Genomic DNA, 19,742 nt, shown 5'->3' on the forward strand with positions numbered 1-19,742 from the left:
AAGACTCACGAAACATTTCTCGGAGCAAGTGTTGACCGTGTCAAGAGTCACCCCTACTCCCGCGAGCACCAAGTTCAAATCCTTAGTCTCTGGGACTGTGAAAAGTGACAGTCGGATTAGAGTCACTTGAGGCCTCTCAGCCTGTAGCTCTCACTACGGCCACGAGGTGGCGCCAGAGGCACGTCTCTGCGAGCCCTCCCGCCGGGCTTGGGATAAGGCTGCTGGGGAGTCAAGTCTCAGCTCTCCTTCCTGGTTCCCTTTCTCTCCCCCATAGCCCTTGAATTCCCGCCCGGAGGAAGATCCACTTTCACACACGCCCTTGCTCCATTTTGCCCCCAGGAAATGCCAAGGCCTTTGAAGTGACTCTGGGAGCTAAGCAACCAAATGGGGGGAAAAAAGTAAAAGTGGTTTTATGTAATTTGTAATACATGGGTGCAAGTCCCTTCCTAGAGGAAAGGCGTTAAACTCGTCTTCTTAGAACCGCAGTCTCAGAAGGAAATCCTTAAGCTTTTAAAGAAAAACAAAACAAAAAAAAAAGCAAGGGCATACGCTGAGGTGTCTGGAAATGGGACTATGGTGAGGCAAGAGAGAAACACACCACGGTGTGAATATAGCCAAGTATTCCATTTATTAACAAAATAGTCTTAGCAAGGGAGAGAGCTCTGTTCACCCCACAAGAGGCCCCGCAGCCCCGGGCGGCGCTGCTGCGTAAGACCGGAAGGGAGGGAAGGTGTGTGGGGGGGAGAAGACCCGGGTCGAGTCTTGAATCCTAGCCACCGCAGGAACTCACAGAAACCCACCGCCAGCTTTTGCAGATTGCTGGCTCCGGTCTGGGACAGGGCGAAAGGGAGTGCTGTGATCCTAGGACTCCCTGAGTCCCCAGCCTGCCCCCAACAGAGCTACTAATGTTGTCTGGTCTGATGACTTTGGGACTAGTCTGCTTTGGAGGGGTCCTTCAAGGATCCCTGGCCCCGCCCCTATCACCAGGGGAGGGCGGGAGGTGGGGGGGTGTCACAGTCCCAACTATAGGGAAGAAAAAAAAATAATGACGGTAAGGTACTTCACAAAATAGAAAACAGCAGTTTCGTGCCAGCGGGGCCTTGTAAGACGTTGGACTGGATGTGCCCGGTCCACTTCAGCGGGCAATCTGACTGCAGGGCAAGGTGTGGGTCCCTGAAGGGCCAGGAAGGGACAATGGGCGGGTCTGTTGGAGGTCAAGGGACCCACGGCAGGGGAGGCCTGCTGGTGGCTCCTGGACTCTGAGCATCCTGGAGGATCAAGGCTGTGATATGATTTGAGGGGCCAGGGCCTAGGACCAAGGGCTCCTGTGGGGGAAAGAAGGGGGTCCTGGGGAGGGTCACGGAGTTCTGAGTCAACAAAGCTCAAGACCTCCCCGCCACCAAGGCTGCTCCCCTCGACCCCCCCAAAAATTGTTACAATTTTATTTTTGTACAAAGGAAAAAAAAAAAAAGTAAAACCTCACATGGAAAGAAACAAGAGGGGATGGAAGGAAAAGGGAAGAAATGCAGTTTTAACAGTTAAGACTCATGCAAGAGACTTCCCAAGACGGGAAAACTAAAAGTGTAGAATCCCAACTCTTCATTCCTTAAAACCAAACCAGTCAAAAAGAAAAGAAAAACAAAACCCCCAAAAAAACCCTTAAAACGTATACCTAAGAAAAAGAAAATAAAAAAGGAAGGGAGAGGTAAGGGGACCATGTAGTTATCTGGGTGGTTAATATTATTATTTGGGGAGACAGACTTTTTGCATACCATCGACTCATGTGGGCCATTAATGCACTTATATTCCCAGCTTGTAAGCTAACATTATAGTAAATAAATACAGTCCAGTGGGGAAGGGCTGGGCTGGATCCTGGTAGGGGTAAGCAGTAGTGGTTGCAGCGTCGCGGGCAGGGGGGGACGAGAGAGGAAGGGGTGGGTGGGGAAGGGCTGGGAGGGGCCAGAGCTGTAGTTACTGGTATCCGAGCGCCGAGGCGGAGGCTAGTCTCTGTCCATACAGCGCATATGGCGAGTAGTAGGGTCCGGCTGTGGGGAGGGACGGTACTGCCAGCCCCCCGGCTGTAGATAAGTGGCTCTTGCCATAGGGGTGGTATCGGCTTAGCCCCAAAGTGTGTGGACTCCGCAAGGACAGCGATCCGGGGCTGCCTGGGGCGGTGGGCGGGGGGAGATGCAGGTGGCAAGAGGCTGCGGCTGCAGCCGCTGCGGCGGCGCTGCCCAAGCTCGAGGCCCCGGGGTAGGCGGCCAGAAGTTTCTCGGCGCCGGGCAGGGCGGTGTGAGTCCGTAGATGGCTGAGCAGCTCCTCGGAAGTGGCAAAGCGCTTGTCGCAGGGCCCGCTGGCCGCCACCCAGTTGCAGCTGTGCGGTAGCGGTTCGTTCTGCAGCATGAAGCCATAGGTGTAGAGAGGATGGCCCGGGAGCGCGGCCTGGGCGGCGCTGGAGGAGAGCGCCGCCGGTTGCAAGGGGTGCCCCGGGTACACCAGCGGGTAGCCACCGGCCTTCAGGCTGGGCCCGGCCGGGTCGTGCGCGCTGCAAGTGGAGCAGCTAGAGCCGCCGAGGTGCGAGGCGCTGTGGTAGCCTCCCAGGCAGTAGGGGTCACGGCATAATCCCTGCAGGAAGGAGGGCGGGGAGGCCCCGGTGAGCGGGCTGGAGCTGGGGGGCTTGCCCGGTGGCAGGCCCAGGCCCCCGGACAGCTGGCCTCCCACTAAGCCAGACTTGCTAGGATCCAGGCCAGGCACGAACTGAGACGGGTAGCCGGCGTAGGCGCCCACGATCGAGCCGTGGTAACCGATGCTGGAGGGCGGTAGCGGGAACACCGAGTGGCCCGGTTTGTAGGGTGACACTGGAGCCACGTGGCCAGCCCCCACCAGAGCAGAGGGCGGCTCCGACTTGCGCCCCGAGGCCGCGGCCTCCGGGCCACCGTGAGCCGAGTCCCCGCCGCCGCTGCCTCGGCTCCCAGCGGCTGGCTCCGGACTGGGTTTGGCTTCCTGGTCTTTCTTGTCCAGGTCTCCGCCGCCGCCGCCGCCGGCCCCGCCACCGTTCTTGCAGTCTGGGTGGTGCGGGGAACCTCCGCGGGAGCCTCCGGGTGAAGACGAGTTGGAGGAGGTGGAGACCGGCGCTCCATGCGGGGGAAAGGGAGGGCAGGTGGCGCTGGGGACCCTGAAGCCCGCCTTGTCTCCGGGGGACGAGGAGGACGAAGAGGAGGTGGAGGACACGGACGAGGAGCCGCTGTCTTTGCGGGAGTCGCCGCCGCCGCCGCCGCCGGAGCCCTTGGAGTAGGGCTTGAAGCTGGACTTGTCCTCGGCGGGGGAGTCCCCCAGCTGCTTGAGCGCGGTGGCCGCGGAGGCGGTGCCGGGGGCGGAGCGGCCCGGGTCCTTCTCGGATCCCAGCCCGTTGGCGGCTGCGGCTACCGAGTTGAGCTTGGACGAGGGCGGCGGGTCGGGTTTGCCGATCTGCGAGCAGGTCTGGGCTAGCAGGGCCAGCGGACTCTTCTTGGCGTCCAGCTGCGGGAGACAGTGGCAAAGGGGAGGGAGAAGAAGGGGGTGAGGATCAGGAGACCCACTGAGCGCGCGGGGACGTAAAGCAGGGCCCTGGCCGCGCGACGGGGGCCTAGCCAAGAGGGTCCCCGAGAAGAAGGCCTGGCTCTGGAGGAGCGGCTGGGCAGAATGGCACTGGCGTCGTGGGTTAGTAGTCCCTGAGTGTGTCATGGGCGCGGGCGCGCCGGAGAAACGGTTCAGCACCCGCCCTCCTGGTTAAAGGTGACTTCTGCGGAATCGGGGTGGTGATTCGCCCCTTTCCAAGGAATCCCCCCCTCTTCTTGGCCCGGGGAAAAACTTAAGCCTTTAGTTTGGGAGAACTTCGTTTGGGACGGGTTTCTGGTGATGGCGCTCGGGGTAGGAGCCGGGGAGAGGCGCCTTCTAAAGGCAGAGCTGCAGTTGGCCCTGGGAGTAGCCCCTCCCTCTCTCCTTCCCTCCCTCCTTCCCTCCCTCCCTCCTTCCCGGGGAGAGGACACCCAGAGAAGTGGGATGAAGAAAGACCCGGGATCTCGAGTGCCTGGGTTTTCTGCAGTGTGCCCCACCAGGCCGGGGAGGATGCAGGGGAACCCGGGCGGTTTCCAAGAGAACAGGTCGGGGTGGAGGCCAGGGAGGCCCAGGAGCCGTCGTCTTTGGACAGGACACTGGGGGCCCAGAAGGGAAAGTAAAGGACTCTGGGCACCACAAGAGCAAATCCAGTCCGACAGAAAACACGCAGCTCCGGAGGGCGAGCGGGTAAAAAACCCTTCCACCCGGGAGTCTAGGGAGAACCTAGAGGGGTCAGATTCCTGCCTTTCGTCCCTCCTCATGAGCTCCGCCAGCGTGGCCAGCCTCGAGAGTCGCGTCGCATGAGCTATGGGGGGTGTGGGGGGGGCAGGGAGCAGCAGGGCCACGGGCCCAGCATGGGTGGCGGAATGGGTTCAGCTCTGGGTGGGCAGCGCCCCGGAGACTGACCTCAATGGGGCTGACGGGAGTGGAGGACAGCGGCTGCAGGTACTCCGGGTGCAGGAGGTGACCGGTGTGAGCGCTCAGCATCTTCAGAACCCTGATCGGAAGCCGGTTCGCCTGGCGCAGGGGGTCCGCCGGGGGCAGGAGGGACACCACCGCCGGCACCGCCGGCCTCTTCCCGCCGCCGCCGCTGCCGCCGCTGCCGCTGCCGCCGCTGCTGCTGCTTTCGGGTGTCCTTGGGTTAGATCCAGCGGGCGAATCGCTCATTTGGAGGAGGCAGCGCCACTGGGGGGGCGGGGAGGGAGGGGAAGCTCCGGGAGGCGAGCTCCCGGGGCGGGTGGGCTCGCTCCGCTGCGTCGAACGCCGTGCAGCAGTCGCTGCGCCTCGGTGCCGCCTCCCCTCCTCCACCTCCAGCCGCCGCCGCTGCCGCCGCCGCCGCCGCCACCGCCGCCGCTAGCCCAGGCGAGCAACACAAAAACCTTCGCCTTCCGCGAGCTGCACGTCAAATAGCCGCGATCTGCAGCCACACTTCAAAGGGATCGCCGCGCCCGCCCAATCGCAGCTCTCTCCCGGACCCCGGGGCGGGGAGAGCGGCGGGCGGAGGCGGGCGCCGCCGGTGGGCGGGGAGAGTCTTAAAGGGCCCTCGCCCACTGTCGCCTCCCCAGCCTTCGCCGGGCGCCTGGGACGGCTCCCCTTTCCGGGTTCTGCCCGGGCTGCACTCGCCGCCAGCGGGTCATTTACAAGGGATGGGACTTTTGGAAGCGGGCTCCGCGCCCTCCCCTGCGCTGGCCCTCCTGTGGCCGGCTGCTGCTTCCCAGCAGCGCGCGCGCGCCCGTGTGTGTGTGTGTGTGTGTGTGTGTGTGTGTGTGTGTGTGTGTGTGTGTGTGTGTGTGTGTGTGTGTGTGTGTGTGTGTGTGTGTGTGTGTGTGTGTGTGTGTGTGTGTGTGTGTGCATGCAGGCGGGGGCTGTTGCCAGTGTCTAGGGTGGGGACACGGGGGTGGGAGCGCACGGAGCCTGCTCTGGTCCTGGGATCCAAGCCTCTCCCGGAGGCCGCCTGGGGGCGGGCCATGCCTGGGGAGCCGGGCCCCTTCTCCAAGCTGCTGCGGCCAGTTCTCTTTCCCCTAATTGGCCTCTCCCGGATGTGTTCACTTGGAAGCGCCGGAGCCTCGGGGGCATCCACTATTCCCCTGGCGCCGCGTGAGCCGTTCCAACTACTTTGAGCTTGTCCAGTCCGCCTGCAAATGGAAGGAGTCCCTTCCCGGTGAGACGGTCTAGGTGCAGCGCGGTACGCGGGCTAAGGCGCGCCGCCCCGGAGCGCCTGGAACGTCCCGGGGGCGCACTGAATTATAGATCGTGTTGAGGTGTGTTTCAGGGTTCTTGTCCCGTTTAAAGCAGCAAAGCTTCCTCCCTGTGCTGTGACTAGCTGCTCTCTGGCGACGGGGTGAGGGGCAGCCTAACAGGAGAAGCCTGTGTGTCCTAGCGGAGGGGCTCTGGGCACCGCACAACTCCAGACATTGCTCCACTGGTTTTCCCCCCAGGGAAATTTCGAAATGAAACCTTTTTATTAATAATAACAGTACCCTCTCGGATTCCCCCGAGCCTTCCGGGAGAAATACGTATTCACACTTGGCAGCGATTTTTTACATAGTCGTGAACCTGACCTAAAGTTCTCGACCCTCGGGCTCAATCAGGTGACACCGGTCCTTTGTGTCCCAGCTCTGGAGTGACCACTTCTGCTTGCCCTCGGCGGCCAGTGGAGGCGCGCTGGTGTCGCCATTCCTTCCGAGTACCACTTTTCCAGCCCTGATTTGTCACTCTGACAATCAGGGTCGGTCTTTGTAAGGTGTCTTGCCCCAGGACTATCTGGTCCTGACGGTGTGGTGCCGACCCACGTCTTTTCTCTGACTCTGGTACCAGTGGCTCCAGACAACGTGAGAACCCAAGAGTGGGGCGGGAGATTTCAAAGAGATCTTCGAAGTGAGAGCACCATCCTGACCTTTATCGCGCTCCGGAGAGAATAGGGCAGGCACCTTCCAAGGCCACACAAGTCCTAACACTAAACTCAAGCACTCCCTGGGTCCACACTGTTTGGTGGATAGAGTGTATAGATTTCTTAGAAATTAGCCAACTGCCCCCTTCCTCATCTTTAATTCTTGTAAAATTAGTTGAAAACCAGTGGCTAGTGATGCCCTGACTTTGATGTTTTCTTCCATTATTTCATCAAGAGGGGCATAAGCATGGAGGGAGGAAGGTGATCTCATTTATTTTTTTGGTGTCAAGTTTTGCTTCTCATCTCCATTTGCTGCGCCATTTAATAATAATAATAATAATTATTATTATTATTATTTGCATTCTGACCTCATGGTAACCGCCAACACTTATCCTTAAAATTCTACTCCAGGCTGGGGATGGCGGCTCCTTGTACTTGTAAACCCAGAACTCAGGAGGCTAGGCCGGAGGATCGCATCACGAGTTCAAAGCCACCCTGGCCTACCTTGTGAATTGCAGATTGGCTTGTGCTACAGAGTGAGACCCTATCTCAAAGCAAAGTCCAACTTGGAGGCCTCCTTCAGCCGCCACAGTCCTTTGGCCTTTGGGAGAAAAGAGCAGAAGAAAGGTAGGACTGTAGAAGGAAGGGTTAGTCTTTGCGGAGAGCTTGGAGGGAGAACTAGGAAGAAGGAAGAGTTAGCGGGTAAAGATGAATCCTTGGTCATTGTAAGCAGTCCCGCTGCTAGAGTGAGCCCAGAAATCCTTCTAGGACCCGAGCAGATGCGTGTTAGAAATGATTAATGGGAAATAAGGTGGAGGGAAAGAGAGTGGATACTTAGGGATGAGAGTGGATACTTAGGGATGGAAGTGGATACTTAGGGATGTGGGTGGATACTTAGGGATGAGAGTGGATACTTAGGGATGTGGGTGGATACTTAGGGATGAGAGTGGATACTTAGGGATGTGGGTGGATACTTAGGGATGTGGGTGGATACTTAGGGATGTGGGTGGATACTTAGGGATGTGGGTGGATACTTAGGGATGTGGGTGGATACTTAGGGATGTGGGTGGATACTTAGGGATGTGGGTGGATACTTAGGGATGTGGGTGGATACTTAGGGATGTGGGTGGATACTTAGGGATGTGGGTGGATACTTAGGGATGTGGGTGGATACTTAGGGATGTGGGTGGATACTTAGGGATGTGGGTGGATACTTAGGGATGTGGGTGGATACTTAGGGATGTGGGTGGATACTTAGGGATGTGGGTGGATACTTAGGGATGTGGGTGGATACTTAGAGATGTGGGTGGATACTTAGAGATGTGGGTGGAAAAAAGGGCCAGGAGGCAGCACAAAGGACAGTGGGGTATTTACCATTTATTAGGGAGTAGAGAGATGTCAAATGAAGAAAAGGAAGAAAGTGTACAGACAGGATATACAGACTCTGGAAGGGGGCAGGCAATTTCCCTATGAAATAATACACTGTCCTTTTTTTTTTTTTTTTGGTTTTTTGAGACAGGGTTTCTCTGTGTAGTTTTGGTTCCTGTCCTGGATCTCGCTCTGTAGACCAGGCTGGCCTCGAACTCACAGAGATCCGCCTGGCTCTGCCTCTCTAGGGCTGGGATTAATGGTGTCTGCCACCACTGCCCAGCTACGCTGTCCTTTTAAGGAAAGTCATTCCCTAAGCTCCACACAGTCAGCATGGACAGGATAATGGTGCCAGACATCATGCTGTCCAGGCCAGGCCTGCTTCCTGCTTCTGGACAGTGAGCAGGACACACTCCACAGCATACACAGAGGGTAAGGACACACTTTGGGATGCTGGTAAGGGTAGGAGGGTTTCTTTGACTGGATCTGTCCAATTTCCTTCTGGGAGGAAAAAAAATGGGAAACACACACACACACACACACACACACACACACACACACACACACGAGCTAGGCCGAAGGCCTAATTAAAACACTTGCAGATGATTATTAAAATCACTCTCTGACATTTACTTAGCAAAATTGTTACCCCATACAGAGCACTACGCTGGGCCCCAGCCGACTGAAAGGAAGTTCAGTTTTCAAAGGAATGGCTTGCCACCTGGGAGGGAGTATGACTCATTCATCAACTGGACCGTGTTTACTGAGGGCCAGCTGTGGGCAAAGCGTTGCGTTAGGAGTGTGGTTTAAAAAGCCCCCATAAAATGATGCAGTACAGAGCCTATAGCAGAAATCTTCCCCTTGCAAGCGTGTGGCAGATGGATGGGACCTCATTCGCCAGCCCTTCACTGGTTGCCCTGGGAATGAGGGACCTAAACAGGACAGGGTTAAGGCTATTTAAGGCTGTTTCTATGACATTGTGGTAAAGAATGATCTGCATGCCAGCCGTTTCTTTTTCCTTCTATTACACAGGACCTCACAAGGTAGCTCTGACTGGGCTAGAACTCCTGATGGCCCTAGCAGGAGTTACAAGTGTGATTGATTTTTCTTCTTCTTCTTCTTTCTTTCTTTCTTTTTTTTTTCAGAGCTGAGGCCCGAACCCAGGGCCTTGCGCTTGCTAGGCAAGCGCTCCACCACTGAGCTAAATCCCCAACCCCAGTGTGTGCTTGATTTTATACTATGCCTTCCACAATATTTGGATGCTGCAGGCAACCCAGCTAGGTCTGAGAGAGAGGAAGGGGTTTGTTAGTCACTGGAAGATCCTGGAGACTGAGAGGCAGTGCACTTATATGAGGTTAGGTCACTGGGAGACAGGACCTTAAAGCATGCTGCCATGGTGACCCCGGGCACGTTCCCCTTCCCGTACTTCAGTTTTCCTATGCATAAAAATCTAAGCGTGGCCATCCCAGACTCAGGAGGCCACGGGCAGGCAACACATGTCACATGTGGAGCGTCGGGACAAAGAGAGTCCCAGGTAACAGTGGACTGTCTGCATCTCAGCCTAGACTGGGAATTCTGTGGAAGTGGCGGCAGATCCTCCCGCAGGCTCCAGCCCAGTGTATCTTTTTAAAAATGCCCCTCAAAAGCTATTGGGAAAAAAAAAAAAACGCCTTTAGAAAATTGTGAATATTTATAGATTTTTTTCACAACTTCAATTTACATAAAATTTGCCACCCAGGAAAAAATGCCTGAGTCAGGTGGAGAGGGAGAGGTGGTGGATTTGTTGTGAGGGGTTAATGGGTAGGTTTTCACTCCTTGCTGGGGCGGAATTGCCTGAATGATCACCTCTCTGCATAACACTCAGACCCTAATGGCAACAACATGAAATAATATCTCACCGGGTAACTATTTACATTTTTTTTTTTTTTTACAAGCTGTAAGAACTCTACAAAGTCTGTCTTGTAGAGAACTTGGTTTTCCGTCCCTGCGTTTAATATCTTTCAGCAGCTGGCAATTACTGCCTTGGCCAGAAGCCCTGACTTAGCACAGCGCACTCAGGGCTCTGAAGGCATTTTCTCGGCTGCCCCACCCCAGGCTTCAGACACTGCCTGGGGCATGACAGGGTCACTAAGGACTGGTGGCACCGAGCTGGCAAGAACCAGGCCAGCCAGCCTCACGGGAAGACTGCTCCGTGTCCTCACAATTGTGTCGTTACAGGTGTCCCAGGGCATCTGCTCTTACCCACATTTTGTCTTACCTCCCACGGGACGATGGATGCATTTTTTTTTCCTTTCTCACCCTCTATGTTCTTACTGGTCAGCAGTGTTTGATCATCAAGGCAGTAGCTGGCACTGTTCTAAGCACTTTGCAGACACTGTCTCGCTTCACCCCTGCAGAACCCCTGGAAGTGGGTTAGCCCTAACCGCAGAGGAAGACGTGGGAGCCCAGAAAGGTTAAGCAGTTAGTTGGCCAAGATCCAGTGCAGTTAAGTGCCCAGTGATTTCTCTCCTCTCTACATCCCCTTCCTTTTTGTCTGACCCACCTCTTCTTCCTTTCCCCTCCCCTCCCCTCCCCTCTCCTCCCCTCCCCTCCCCTCTCCTCCCCTCCCCTCCCCTCCCCTCCCCTTCCCTCCCCTCCCCTCTCCTCTCTCACTCTTTTCCTTGTGCTGTTTAGGACTCAAACCGAGGGCATCGCTCACGATAGGCCGGCACTCTGAGCTGTAACTCCAGCCCTAGATGCATGTATGAGTTTTACATATACAGGGTTACTTAGTTATATCTCATCTCACCATATTCATGAAAAATTTAAGGCACAGAACTGTAGTTACAAAATGTTGACTATATAACCACGTGAAAGGAATCCCCCATGTTCCCCACCCCCCCCAACCCCATGCAAGTTTTGGAGGCAGGATCTTGCTATATAATCCAGACTGGCCTTGAATGCACAATCCTCCCGTCTTAGCCTTGCAAGTCCATTGTGTGGTGTGGTGTGGTGTGTGTGTGTGTGTGTGTGTGTGTGTGTGTGTGTGGTGTATGTGTGTGGTGTGTGTGTGTGTGTGTATGTGTGTGTGTGCACACGCGCGCATGTGTGAGCTTGAGGAGCTTGTGTGGGTGGAGGTTAGAGGGCACCTTAAAGAGTTAGCTTTCTCCTTCTACCATGTCTACCATGTCAGGCCGGAATACCACCCTCAGGTGGTCAGGCAGGGCTGCAAGTGCCTTCACCCGGTGAGTCGTATCTCTGCCGCCCCCCCCAAGTGAGTTCTTATGTTCCTCTGCTTACAACAAATTTCAGAGTTATTTTGGGCAAGTTTTATTATCCCTTGTGACAGATGAAGGCACAGGTTCTAAGAGCTGACGGGAGGGTTCGAAAGTCCCACGGCAAACAGTGGCGGGAGCAGGGCATGCAGTAAGTTCTTCGCAACTCCTTCCAGTTCCTCTATTAACTCCCGTCACCTCCATATTCCTTTGTGGATGCGGGGGTGGTGGGGTGGGGTGGTGGCAACTCCTGATAAAAGGACGGGGTGGGGGGGGGATGAACTCCTTTTCCTCCCCCAGGAATTTCCTTTAGAGATGTGGCAGGAAAGAAGGACAGACGGAAATGTAGACCACAGCTTATCTTCAAGCCTGTTCTTTTGATTCAGGCCTTTGAGCAGGGCTCTTTGAAGAAATGTTTTCCCTTATCTCCCATCAGCCCCAGGGAGCCATACAGGCCTGGGTCAGGGGGATGCGGTAGGGTAGGTGTGCTTTTGAAGTCCTGCCTCCTTTGCTTGTTCTGTCTTCATACATCAGTCTGGGCATTCATCTTTGATTACTTTCATCCATTTAGGTCTATATGTTTCTTAGAAACTCCCCAATGGATGTTGGGGATCAGACTTAGGGTCTTGCCCAGGCTGGATAATTGCTCAGATCCTCAGCCCTGAAACTTCTCTCTTAAGCTGCAAACATTGCCGGGAGGTCTCTCGCCCCTGGTAACAGCCAGCACTCCAGACCGTACGGGTTGCAGAGAGGGCAACATTTACTGAGCACTTACTGGATGCCAGATGCCGCTCTGAGCACCTTGCAGGTACTAATTCGTTTATTTCCCGCAGCAAATCAATCAAGGGGGGGGTACTACTGTTATGCTTTTCTCATTATCTTATATGTGAAGACACTCAGACCTAGAGAGGTTCAACAGTCTGCCAGGTTACACAGCCAGGAAATGGCAGAGCTGATATGCAGGTAGGTGGTTCCTAGGCTGCTTGTAAAGGCAGACCTGAAGGGGGAGGGATTTGCCGAAGGTGTGTGTGTGTGGGAGGGGGGCTGGCGACAGGGGGGGGGGGGCGCGTGGGAACAGCAGGACACACTGAAGACAAATTACTTTCATAATTTTCTAGAGGGTTGCTCACCCCTGCCGGGATTTCCCTTCATGTTGAGAAATGAGAAGTATGGCAGAGAGGAAACTGAGGCCGGGAAAGGCGTGAAGGAAGCATTCATCCATCTGTTTAATTGGGTTGGATTGATTAATTCAATGAATCATCCCCTCAATGACTCTTTATTGACCGCTGGGTAGGTGTGGGCCTGAGGCAATCCCCAGAGGGTAAAGTTAAACAGCTGTGTGGGAACCCAGGCTCCTGTCTCTCTGATGTCATTCAGCATCTCAGGAAAGGGAGGCAGACTTCTCCTCCGAGCATCACGTGCTCTTATAGACTAAACAACAGAAAACTGAGGAGGTCCGATCTTCACTCCTGCTTAAGGTCTCTTGTAGTTTAAATAGGAAATGTAGCTAAAGACTCATGTGTGGAAGGTTTGGCCTCAAGGTGATGTTCAGAGGTGAGTCTTTTGGGGAGAGACTAGATCATGAAGACAATGATTTATCAAAGGTTTTAAACGTGTGTGTGTGTGTGTGTGTGTAACTGGGGTTACAGGTGGTTGTGAGTCACCCAATGTGGGTGGGTGCTGGGAAATGAACAGGGGTCCTCTGTAAGAGCAGCAAGCGCTCTTAACCCCTGAATCATTTCTCCAGCCCAAACCAAAGGTTTGATCAGTTGATGAACTCATAATTCTATGGCTTTTTTTTTTTTTAGAAGGTGGAGAAGACTAGGGGGCAGAGGTTAACTGGAGAGAGCAGGTTCGCAGAGACTCACCCTATAAGGGGATAGCCTGTTCCCTCTCGTCCATTCCTTGATCACTCCACGTCTTGGCTACCATGAAGGCAGTGCCTTTGCTGTGCTACATGTTGTCTGGTCTTAATTCAAACCCGGAGTGAAGGGACCAAGCCACCAAGCATGAAAACCTTTGACCCCATAGGGCTTCAAAATAATTTTTCAAAATAAATCTTCCACTCTGTTTATTTTGTTTTGTTTTGTTTTTTGTTTTTGTTTTTTGTTTTTGTTTTGGTCACAATGATGGAATACTACCACTATCTCTTAAGTAACATGCATCCTCCCACCCCCCTTTGGGGACAGCATCTTGCTATATATAGTCCAGGCTGGCCCGGAATTTTCTTATGTAGTCCAGGTTAGCCCTGCAACTCACGACCCTCCTCCCCCAGACTTTTAAGTACTGGCTCTCTAGGTGTGTGCCTGGTAACTCAAAGATAAACTCAGATTTTCACTAAAACACTGTCTGGGGGTGCAGATATCATTCTTGGGGTGGTTGGACACCTCTCCCTTACGTATAAGGGGAATCAGTAACAGGAGCAGAAGGACTACAGTGGGAAGCAGGGACCATGCCTACCCCGGTGGTCTCCTCTCATTTTGCCTCCCTGTGCTGAATTACCAACAACTGGAGGCCACAGGAACCAACGCCCCCGGGAAGATCTGGGTGGGTGGCAGTCGGTGCGCATCTCAGGTGTGCAGAGAGGGTATCACCTGCCTTTGATCTTTCTCATGAGATTTGGCCACGAGGGTAATGATATTTGTATGATCTTCCCTCCAGATTTGGTCAGTGTGCCCCTCCTATAAGCCATCTAAGACATACAGCTCCAAACACAATCATGCAAACACACCAAAAAAGGAACGCCAGGTCCGTGGGCGTACACCTGAAATCTTGGCATTCGGGAGGCTGAGGCCGGAGAGTCTTGAGTTTGAGGCTGGCCTGGGCTATGGAGCAAGATCATGACTGAAAAAAAGTGAAAATAAAAATAAAAACAGTAGCAATGATAGTTCCTTAAGTAATGTCTTGATAATTGCAACTAGTATCTGATTAAAAAAAAATGAACCGGGCGGTGGTGGCGCATGCCTTTAATCCCAGCACTCGGGAGGCAGAGGCAGGCAGATCTTTGTGAGTTCGAGGCCAGCCTGGTCTACAGAGTGAGATCCAGGAAAGGCGCAAGGCTACACAGAGAAACCCTGTCTCGAAAAACCAAAAAAAAAAAAAAAAAAAAAAAATGAATTGTGAGATGTCAGAAAAATTCAAGGAGTATTTATTTTGATGTCCTTTCCTCCAGCCTCTGCCTGGAAAAGGACTCGAGGGCCAGGGTCTCAACAAAACCTATGTTAAAGTAGAGAGGCCATTCAGAGTAGGGATGTATGTATGTGCTTTAAAAGTGGCTTAAACTTGCTTTTTGTTGAAAAAAAAAAAAGTTTTATTTATTCATGATGAAGTGCATTCCCACGGCACAACCTCCTGAAGTTGAAAGGTGGGGGGTGAAAACCTTTTTTCTAGCCCTTTGCTCCCTTCCCAGTCCTCACAGCAGTGACTTGGTCATGCTCTTTTCTGAGGCTGCTCATATGTTAGCAAGTAAGTATCTCTCCCCCCTTAATACACAGTGGAACACAGCACACAAACTATTCTGAGCTTAAAAAGAATGTGTTTTAGAGATCTTACAATGAGTGTCTGTGGCTTATTTAATTTTCCCAGTCTCTTTTATGGCATGGTTATGTCATGTGCCTGAATTTATTTAACTAGTTCTCTACCGATGGATATTTAAACTCAGTATTTACATTCAGTGCCTGTTTGTGTGTCTGCGAATGGATTCGTGGGAGTCTGAAGCAGGGTGATCCCTTGAACTCCACTTGGTCTCTTTACCTTCAGTCCTAGGCCTGGGGTCCTTGAGTCCTTGGGCCAAAGCTCATACTTCATGATGGTGGGAAGAAGAGTCGGTTAGGGCCTCTGGGTAAATTGAACTCCAGGGTGTCTAAAGTTTCAACAAGAACCCCAGTTCCCACTGAGTACGCATCTCTTGCCTGTCTGTCTTACATGCTAAAGCACGTCCTTTAGGAATCGTCGGGTCTAGATCTGACGTTGATAGTTAAAACACGACTGCTTTATGTTAAACTGTCTGCTTTTCTCGTCCATTTCCTGAAATAAACCAGCGTACAAAGGACTGAAAATTAAACGAATCTCCAAACAGCTGTTCGTCTATGTTCTGTTACTATAATGGAATATTCGAGGTGAGGTAACACATACTGCAAAGAGGTTTATTTAAGCCCATAGTATAGAGGCCAAAAGACTAAATGAAACGGCTCTAGCACTCCATGCTTTATGACATCATGGCAATAACATGGGTGAGGAGAGAGTACATGGTTCTACCAGAAGCCAAGAAAGACAGGAAACCCATGAGAACTGCATTAATCCCTTCTGTAATCATACAGTTCCAGTGACCTTTTAGCTCCCACCTCTTAAAGGTCCCATTGCTTCTTAACATTATCTCGCTGAGGGCCCCGTTCCCAGCAATAAACAATAAACCGTATCTAAAGACAATAAACCATATCTAAACCACCCCAACAGCCAGACTAGGAAAGCCACGGTCGTTAAAAGCTGAGTAGAGTGGGACCCTTTCTTCCCAAGCAACACCGGCGTTGAGCAGGCTCCCACAGGTCGGTCCCCTAGCTAGGCTGCGGGGTTTTCACCACTGCCGTCAAGACGCATAATGATGGTTTTATTTATGACAGGAGGCATGTTTTAAAACAGTTGTTTTAAAACAGCTGACAGAACTGTGAGGTGGGAACGACAAGAAAGTGCGATTTTTTTTTTTGGAGAGGGGAGGGGGATGGGATGCTGGCAAAGAAGAGCAGGGCTTTCCTTATTGAAGTTGGAATTCATCCTTTATTCCTCGAGCAGATAAAGGAAATCATCCGGGAAGGAAGTAGGGGCGAGGGCACTGTATAATGACAGTTCTCAGAGACTTGGGCAATTAGCTGCTGGCTGGCTTGCACTGCCTCTTGTTGGGACCTTTCAAAGGAGAGAATACAGTAGAAGAGTGTCAGGCAGTGAGGGGGTCGTGTGTGTGTGTGTGTGTGTGTGTGTGTGTGTGTGTGTGTGTGTGTGTGTGTGTGTGTGAAGGCCAGCCTCATATCTCCATGTGAATGCAGGCGTCAGCTCTGCAGAATTCTGGGAACTTTAGAGCTGTGCCTTCCACATGATGCTTCCCAGACTAGGCCAAGCACGCAAGACAGACACCCTCAGGATGGCGAGGGAACAGAAAACAGATGGCTCATTGAGGACCCTGTGTGCTAGGGAAGGGAAATACAGCCTTTTCAGACTCTGCTTAAAGAAAACCAGCTTTGCTATGGCCAGCCAATGGGAGTCCTTTTTTCCCCTATAGCCTTTCTTTCCTGACAGTCTGGGGGGAAATTACAGAGGAGCCCTTACTGACTTATCGTTGTTTACCTCTGCAGGACAGAGGGATAGCAAATATCAAGAATACCCAAGAAAGTTAGGAAAAAGAACTCAGGAAAAAAAAAATAATAAAGCTAATGTCTCCATTGTGATGATTAAATAAATAAATAGGTAAATAAATTCAAAACATCCCTAGAGGGGATGATAGGACCCAGGGTTTGGAGAGGAATTTGAGCATTCCTAGTACCTCTACCAGAACTCTGTTTCTTGTGGGTTGGGATGAACCGGAAGCTGCAGCTCCCACGGAACGATCTCTGCTGTCTCCCTCTTGGTTTATGGTGTGAATCAGGCTGACCCAGGACACACTCGACAAATTTGACTCGTGCATCTCGTCCCAGAAGAGCCACAGTTCAGCCTTGGGTGGCGAAGGCACACAGTGTGCTTGGGAACCATGTTTGGTGACCTCGGTTCACGTCAGGGCAGCATGGGTAATTCAAGCAGTTGGCCAGCTCCTTCCTTGCGGACACAGACTCAGACCTTCGCACACCCTCCCCCCATTTCTCTCTGCAAGCCGAGCAGGAGATTCATTGCTCATACCCGGGCACTTTGTGCCAAGTAGGAGCGTGTTAATATCCCCCTCCCACCCCTTGGGAATTGGATTACTTAACACATCTTTTTGGAGATGTCAGCAATGTAATAGAGGCAATAAGTCAGGGCTGCCCTTGTGTTTTATTTTTCTGCCAGTATTTAGTTAATTAAAGAATGCAAATTAAAACACCTTAATTTATATAATATCAATATCAACGCCTTAAAACATTTGGCATAACTGTGCTGGCACGTCCCTTACATAAACTCTTCAGAGCGGTACTAATAAAAATGAAAAGGGCTGTAAATCAAGTTTAATTTATTCATTTTTGTTTGGTATGAAAGCATATGCCCAAACCAGGTTATTTATGAGTGTGTAATAACAATAGGTATATATATGTATATTTTACCGGTTACAAATGAAAAAAAAAAAAGGTTTTCAATGGGATATGGGTTTTAATTTTGAATTATCTCAAAGTACATCTAGGCTCTGATCTCTAAAATTTATATTTTTTTCTTTCCCATCTATAGTCAAAAATAGATTTAGATATTGAAAAACATATCCAACTTAAAAACATAGCACCGTGTGCTCAGAAAGCCACCGGCAACCACGTGTGAGATAGAAACATGCACAATGCATCCTGTGGTATATGAGCCGCAGGTGAGATAAAAAGGCTGCAGATATGCATCTGGCTTCTCAAATATTCCATTAAGAGATTACCTCACGGAGGGCTCCGACTTAAACAGCATCAGAAGGGATTTGGTGTGTGGTTGCTTTCTCGGGAGCCGTAGGGATGAACTACGTCGTCTACATGAATGAAGTGCCAGACATTGTGTTTCATCTTTTCCTCTTTGGCCGACATCGCTTGCTCGGTATGGTGGATCCGAGCCTGGGCCTTTTTGGTTCAGCCCCAGAAGAGCAGCAGGCTCTATTCCTGGGTACCAAGTGGTGGCATGCTCGCCCTCTTTCCTTAGACACAGCTCCCTCGCACGGCTGTTTCTACCCCTGCCGCATCCGACCTTCAGTTCAAACTTCACTCAAACAGACCTGTCTCAGCACATGGGGTGAGGTGACCAAGGCTCCACCATCTTGCCCTCATTCCATTTTTTTTTTTTTTCTGCTTAGGCACTATTTGCAAGGCCCTAGCCCCCGAGCAGTCATGTCTACCTTGGTAACACATTCAAGACTTTCCCTGACTCCGACCCTTGCCCAGAGCAACTGATGTGTTCTACCAAAACAAGTGTTACTGAGTTTCCCTGGCCTATACCTGATGTCATGGTGGGTTCTGCCTGTATAAGTACCGTACCCTTCAGCTTCGGTACCAGGAGTTCTTTGGGGGCAAACCCTCTCTCTGTACTGGCTAATAAAGGACTCTAATTGGACCACATATGCATGGTGGTCTTTAAAATGATCACCTGAACTATAACAACAGGACGGAGAAGTTTTAGAAAGAAGCTTGTCCACCCTGAAATGCCCCACTGGGTTCTGACAGACCCAAACAAACTCACTGTGGCTCTCCAGTGCCCACACAGACAAGCTTGAGGAACAAATGGACGTTCTGTGTTTTATCATGAAGACACCGGGGCTCTCAGTGGTAGGGGAGGGAGCCCATGAGTGTGCTGTGGCCATGGATGCATGCGAGGCCATTCCTGAGGAGTGTACACATGTGTGTTCCACATTCCCTTGTGACACTGTGGGCAGAGTTCCATTTCTTCCCTTGATGAATGTCATCTTTAAAAGCTGATCTTAATCTTTATATTTATTTATATCCCTCCTACCTCCATAAAAGATTTGAGGTCGCTCGCAATCCAAAATGCAGATACTGTAAAATCTGAAGCCATTAACAGAAAAGTAAAAAGATCAGAGCCAAGTACAAAGGAGGAGGGGGGAGGGAAAAAGGAGAGTAATTATTCCAGAGGGGGGAAAATCTTAGATTAAAGAAAGCTAATGCAATTGAGAACAAAACGCAGCTCTGAACTCCCTGGTAGCTTGGTGGGCGGCTGCCAGCTCTTAAAATAACTATAGATTATTGCACCTCAAAGGCAGGTTTAAATGCCTACTGAGGACTCACCGGCTCTGGGAGCTGGGTCAAATCACTTCATCTCTCCCGGTTTCTGTTTCCTCATCGGGAAAACGAGGATTGTCCCACTCTTCATAGTGCGCCGGAGAGAACGTCGTTACCAGCCCCAAGAGCAGCTCTCCCACAGCCCGCATCGAGTGTCTGCTATCATTCCGAATACTTCACCTAGCTGTAGTTAATCAGTTCCGAGGTGCGTATTTCAAATTCCAGCATTTCTGACACTGATTTAATGAAAGCACCGCGTCGCAGATTACTTGACAGCATTTTTCTTTCTTATTGGATCTAAAATAACAGTGCATTGTGGGATAGATGGAATAGGTTATTAGTGTACTCAAGCCTTGCAGGAGCATTTTAAAGTAGGGGCTGGTTTTGTCCCATTTGAGAGGTAAGAAGGCCGGAGCATGGCAAATATATACGGCTTCTCTAAGGGCCGTAGCTGGCAAGCGGCAGCAATTTGACCCCACAACTACACATAACTGCTCTTCAATCAATTATTTCAGCAACAAACACTACAACCAAACTTTCTCTGTTGGGACATTAGGGGAATGCAGTGGAAAGGTAAGCGCTTACCCCGCGGGTCAGGCTTTTCCGGGGGAGAGTACCAGGGCATAAACACGTCATCATCTCAGGGTGTTGAGTGTATCCATGCAAATCAACTTACATCACGGAGCGGAGAAGGGA

At 51.8% G+C, this 19,742-nt stretch overlaps 1 protein-coding gene and 1 long non-coding RNA gene across 3 annotated transcripts; one reads left to right on the top strand and one right to left on the bottom strand.

Annotated features, from left to right (window-relative positions):
* Nucleotides 1-605: 605 nt before the first annotated feature.
* Nucleotides 606-5,019, bottom strand: Znf703 (zinc finger protein 703). Of its 2 annotated transcripts, none has more exons than XM_006982926.4 (2): nucleotides 4,504-5,000; nucleotides 606-3,519 (listed from the first exon to the last, which is right to left on the bottom strand). In XM_006982926.4, the coding sequence occupies exons 1-2, from the start codon at nucleotides 4,762-4,764 to the stop codon at nucleotides 1,972-1,974; spliced, it is 1,809 nt and encodes a 602-aa protein (XP_006982988.1). In that variant the 5' UTR covers nucleotides 4,765-5,000; the 3' UTR covers nucleotides 606-1,971. The 2 variants fall into 2 exon arrangements, with proteins under 2 accessions (XP_006982988.1, XP_015856980.1); XM_016001494.3 differs by lacking the exon at nucleotides 606-3,519 and adding an exon at nucleotides 3,527-3,829 and having other exon boundaries at nucleotides 4,504-5,019.
* Nucleotides 5,020-5,470: 451 nt separating this feature from the next.
* LOC143269054 (uncharacterized) lies at nucleotides 5,471-18,898 on the top strand. The gene is made up of 3 exons (XR_013045376.1): nucleotides 5,471-5,858; nucleotides 6,899-7,114; nucleotides 17,512-18,898. It is a non-coding gene; the product is annotated as an uncharacterized LOC143269054 (long non-coding RNA).
* Nucleotides 18,899-19,742: the final 844 nt, after the last annotated feature.

The sequence above is a fragment of the Peromyscus maniculatus genome, chromosome 17 (genome assembly GCF_049852395.1).
Source record: "Peromyscus maniculatus bairdii isolate BWxNUB_F1_BW_parent chromosome 17, HU_Pman_BW_mat_3.1, whole genome shotgun sequence".
In the NCBI taxonomy this organism is placed as follows: Eukaryota; Metazoa; Chordata; class Mammalia; order Rodentia; family Cricetidae; genus Peromyscus; species Peromyscus maniculatus.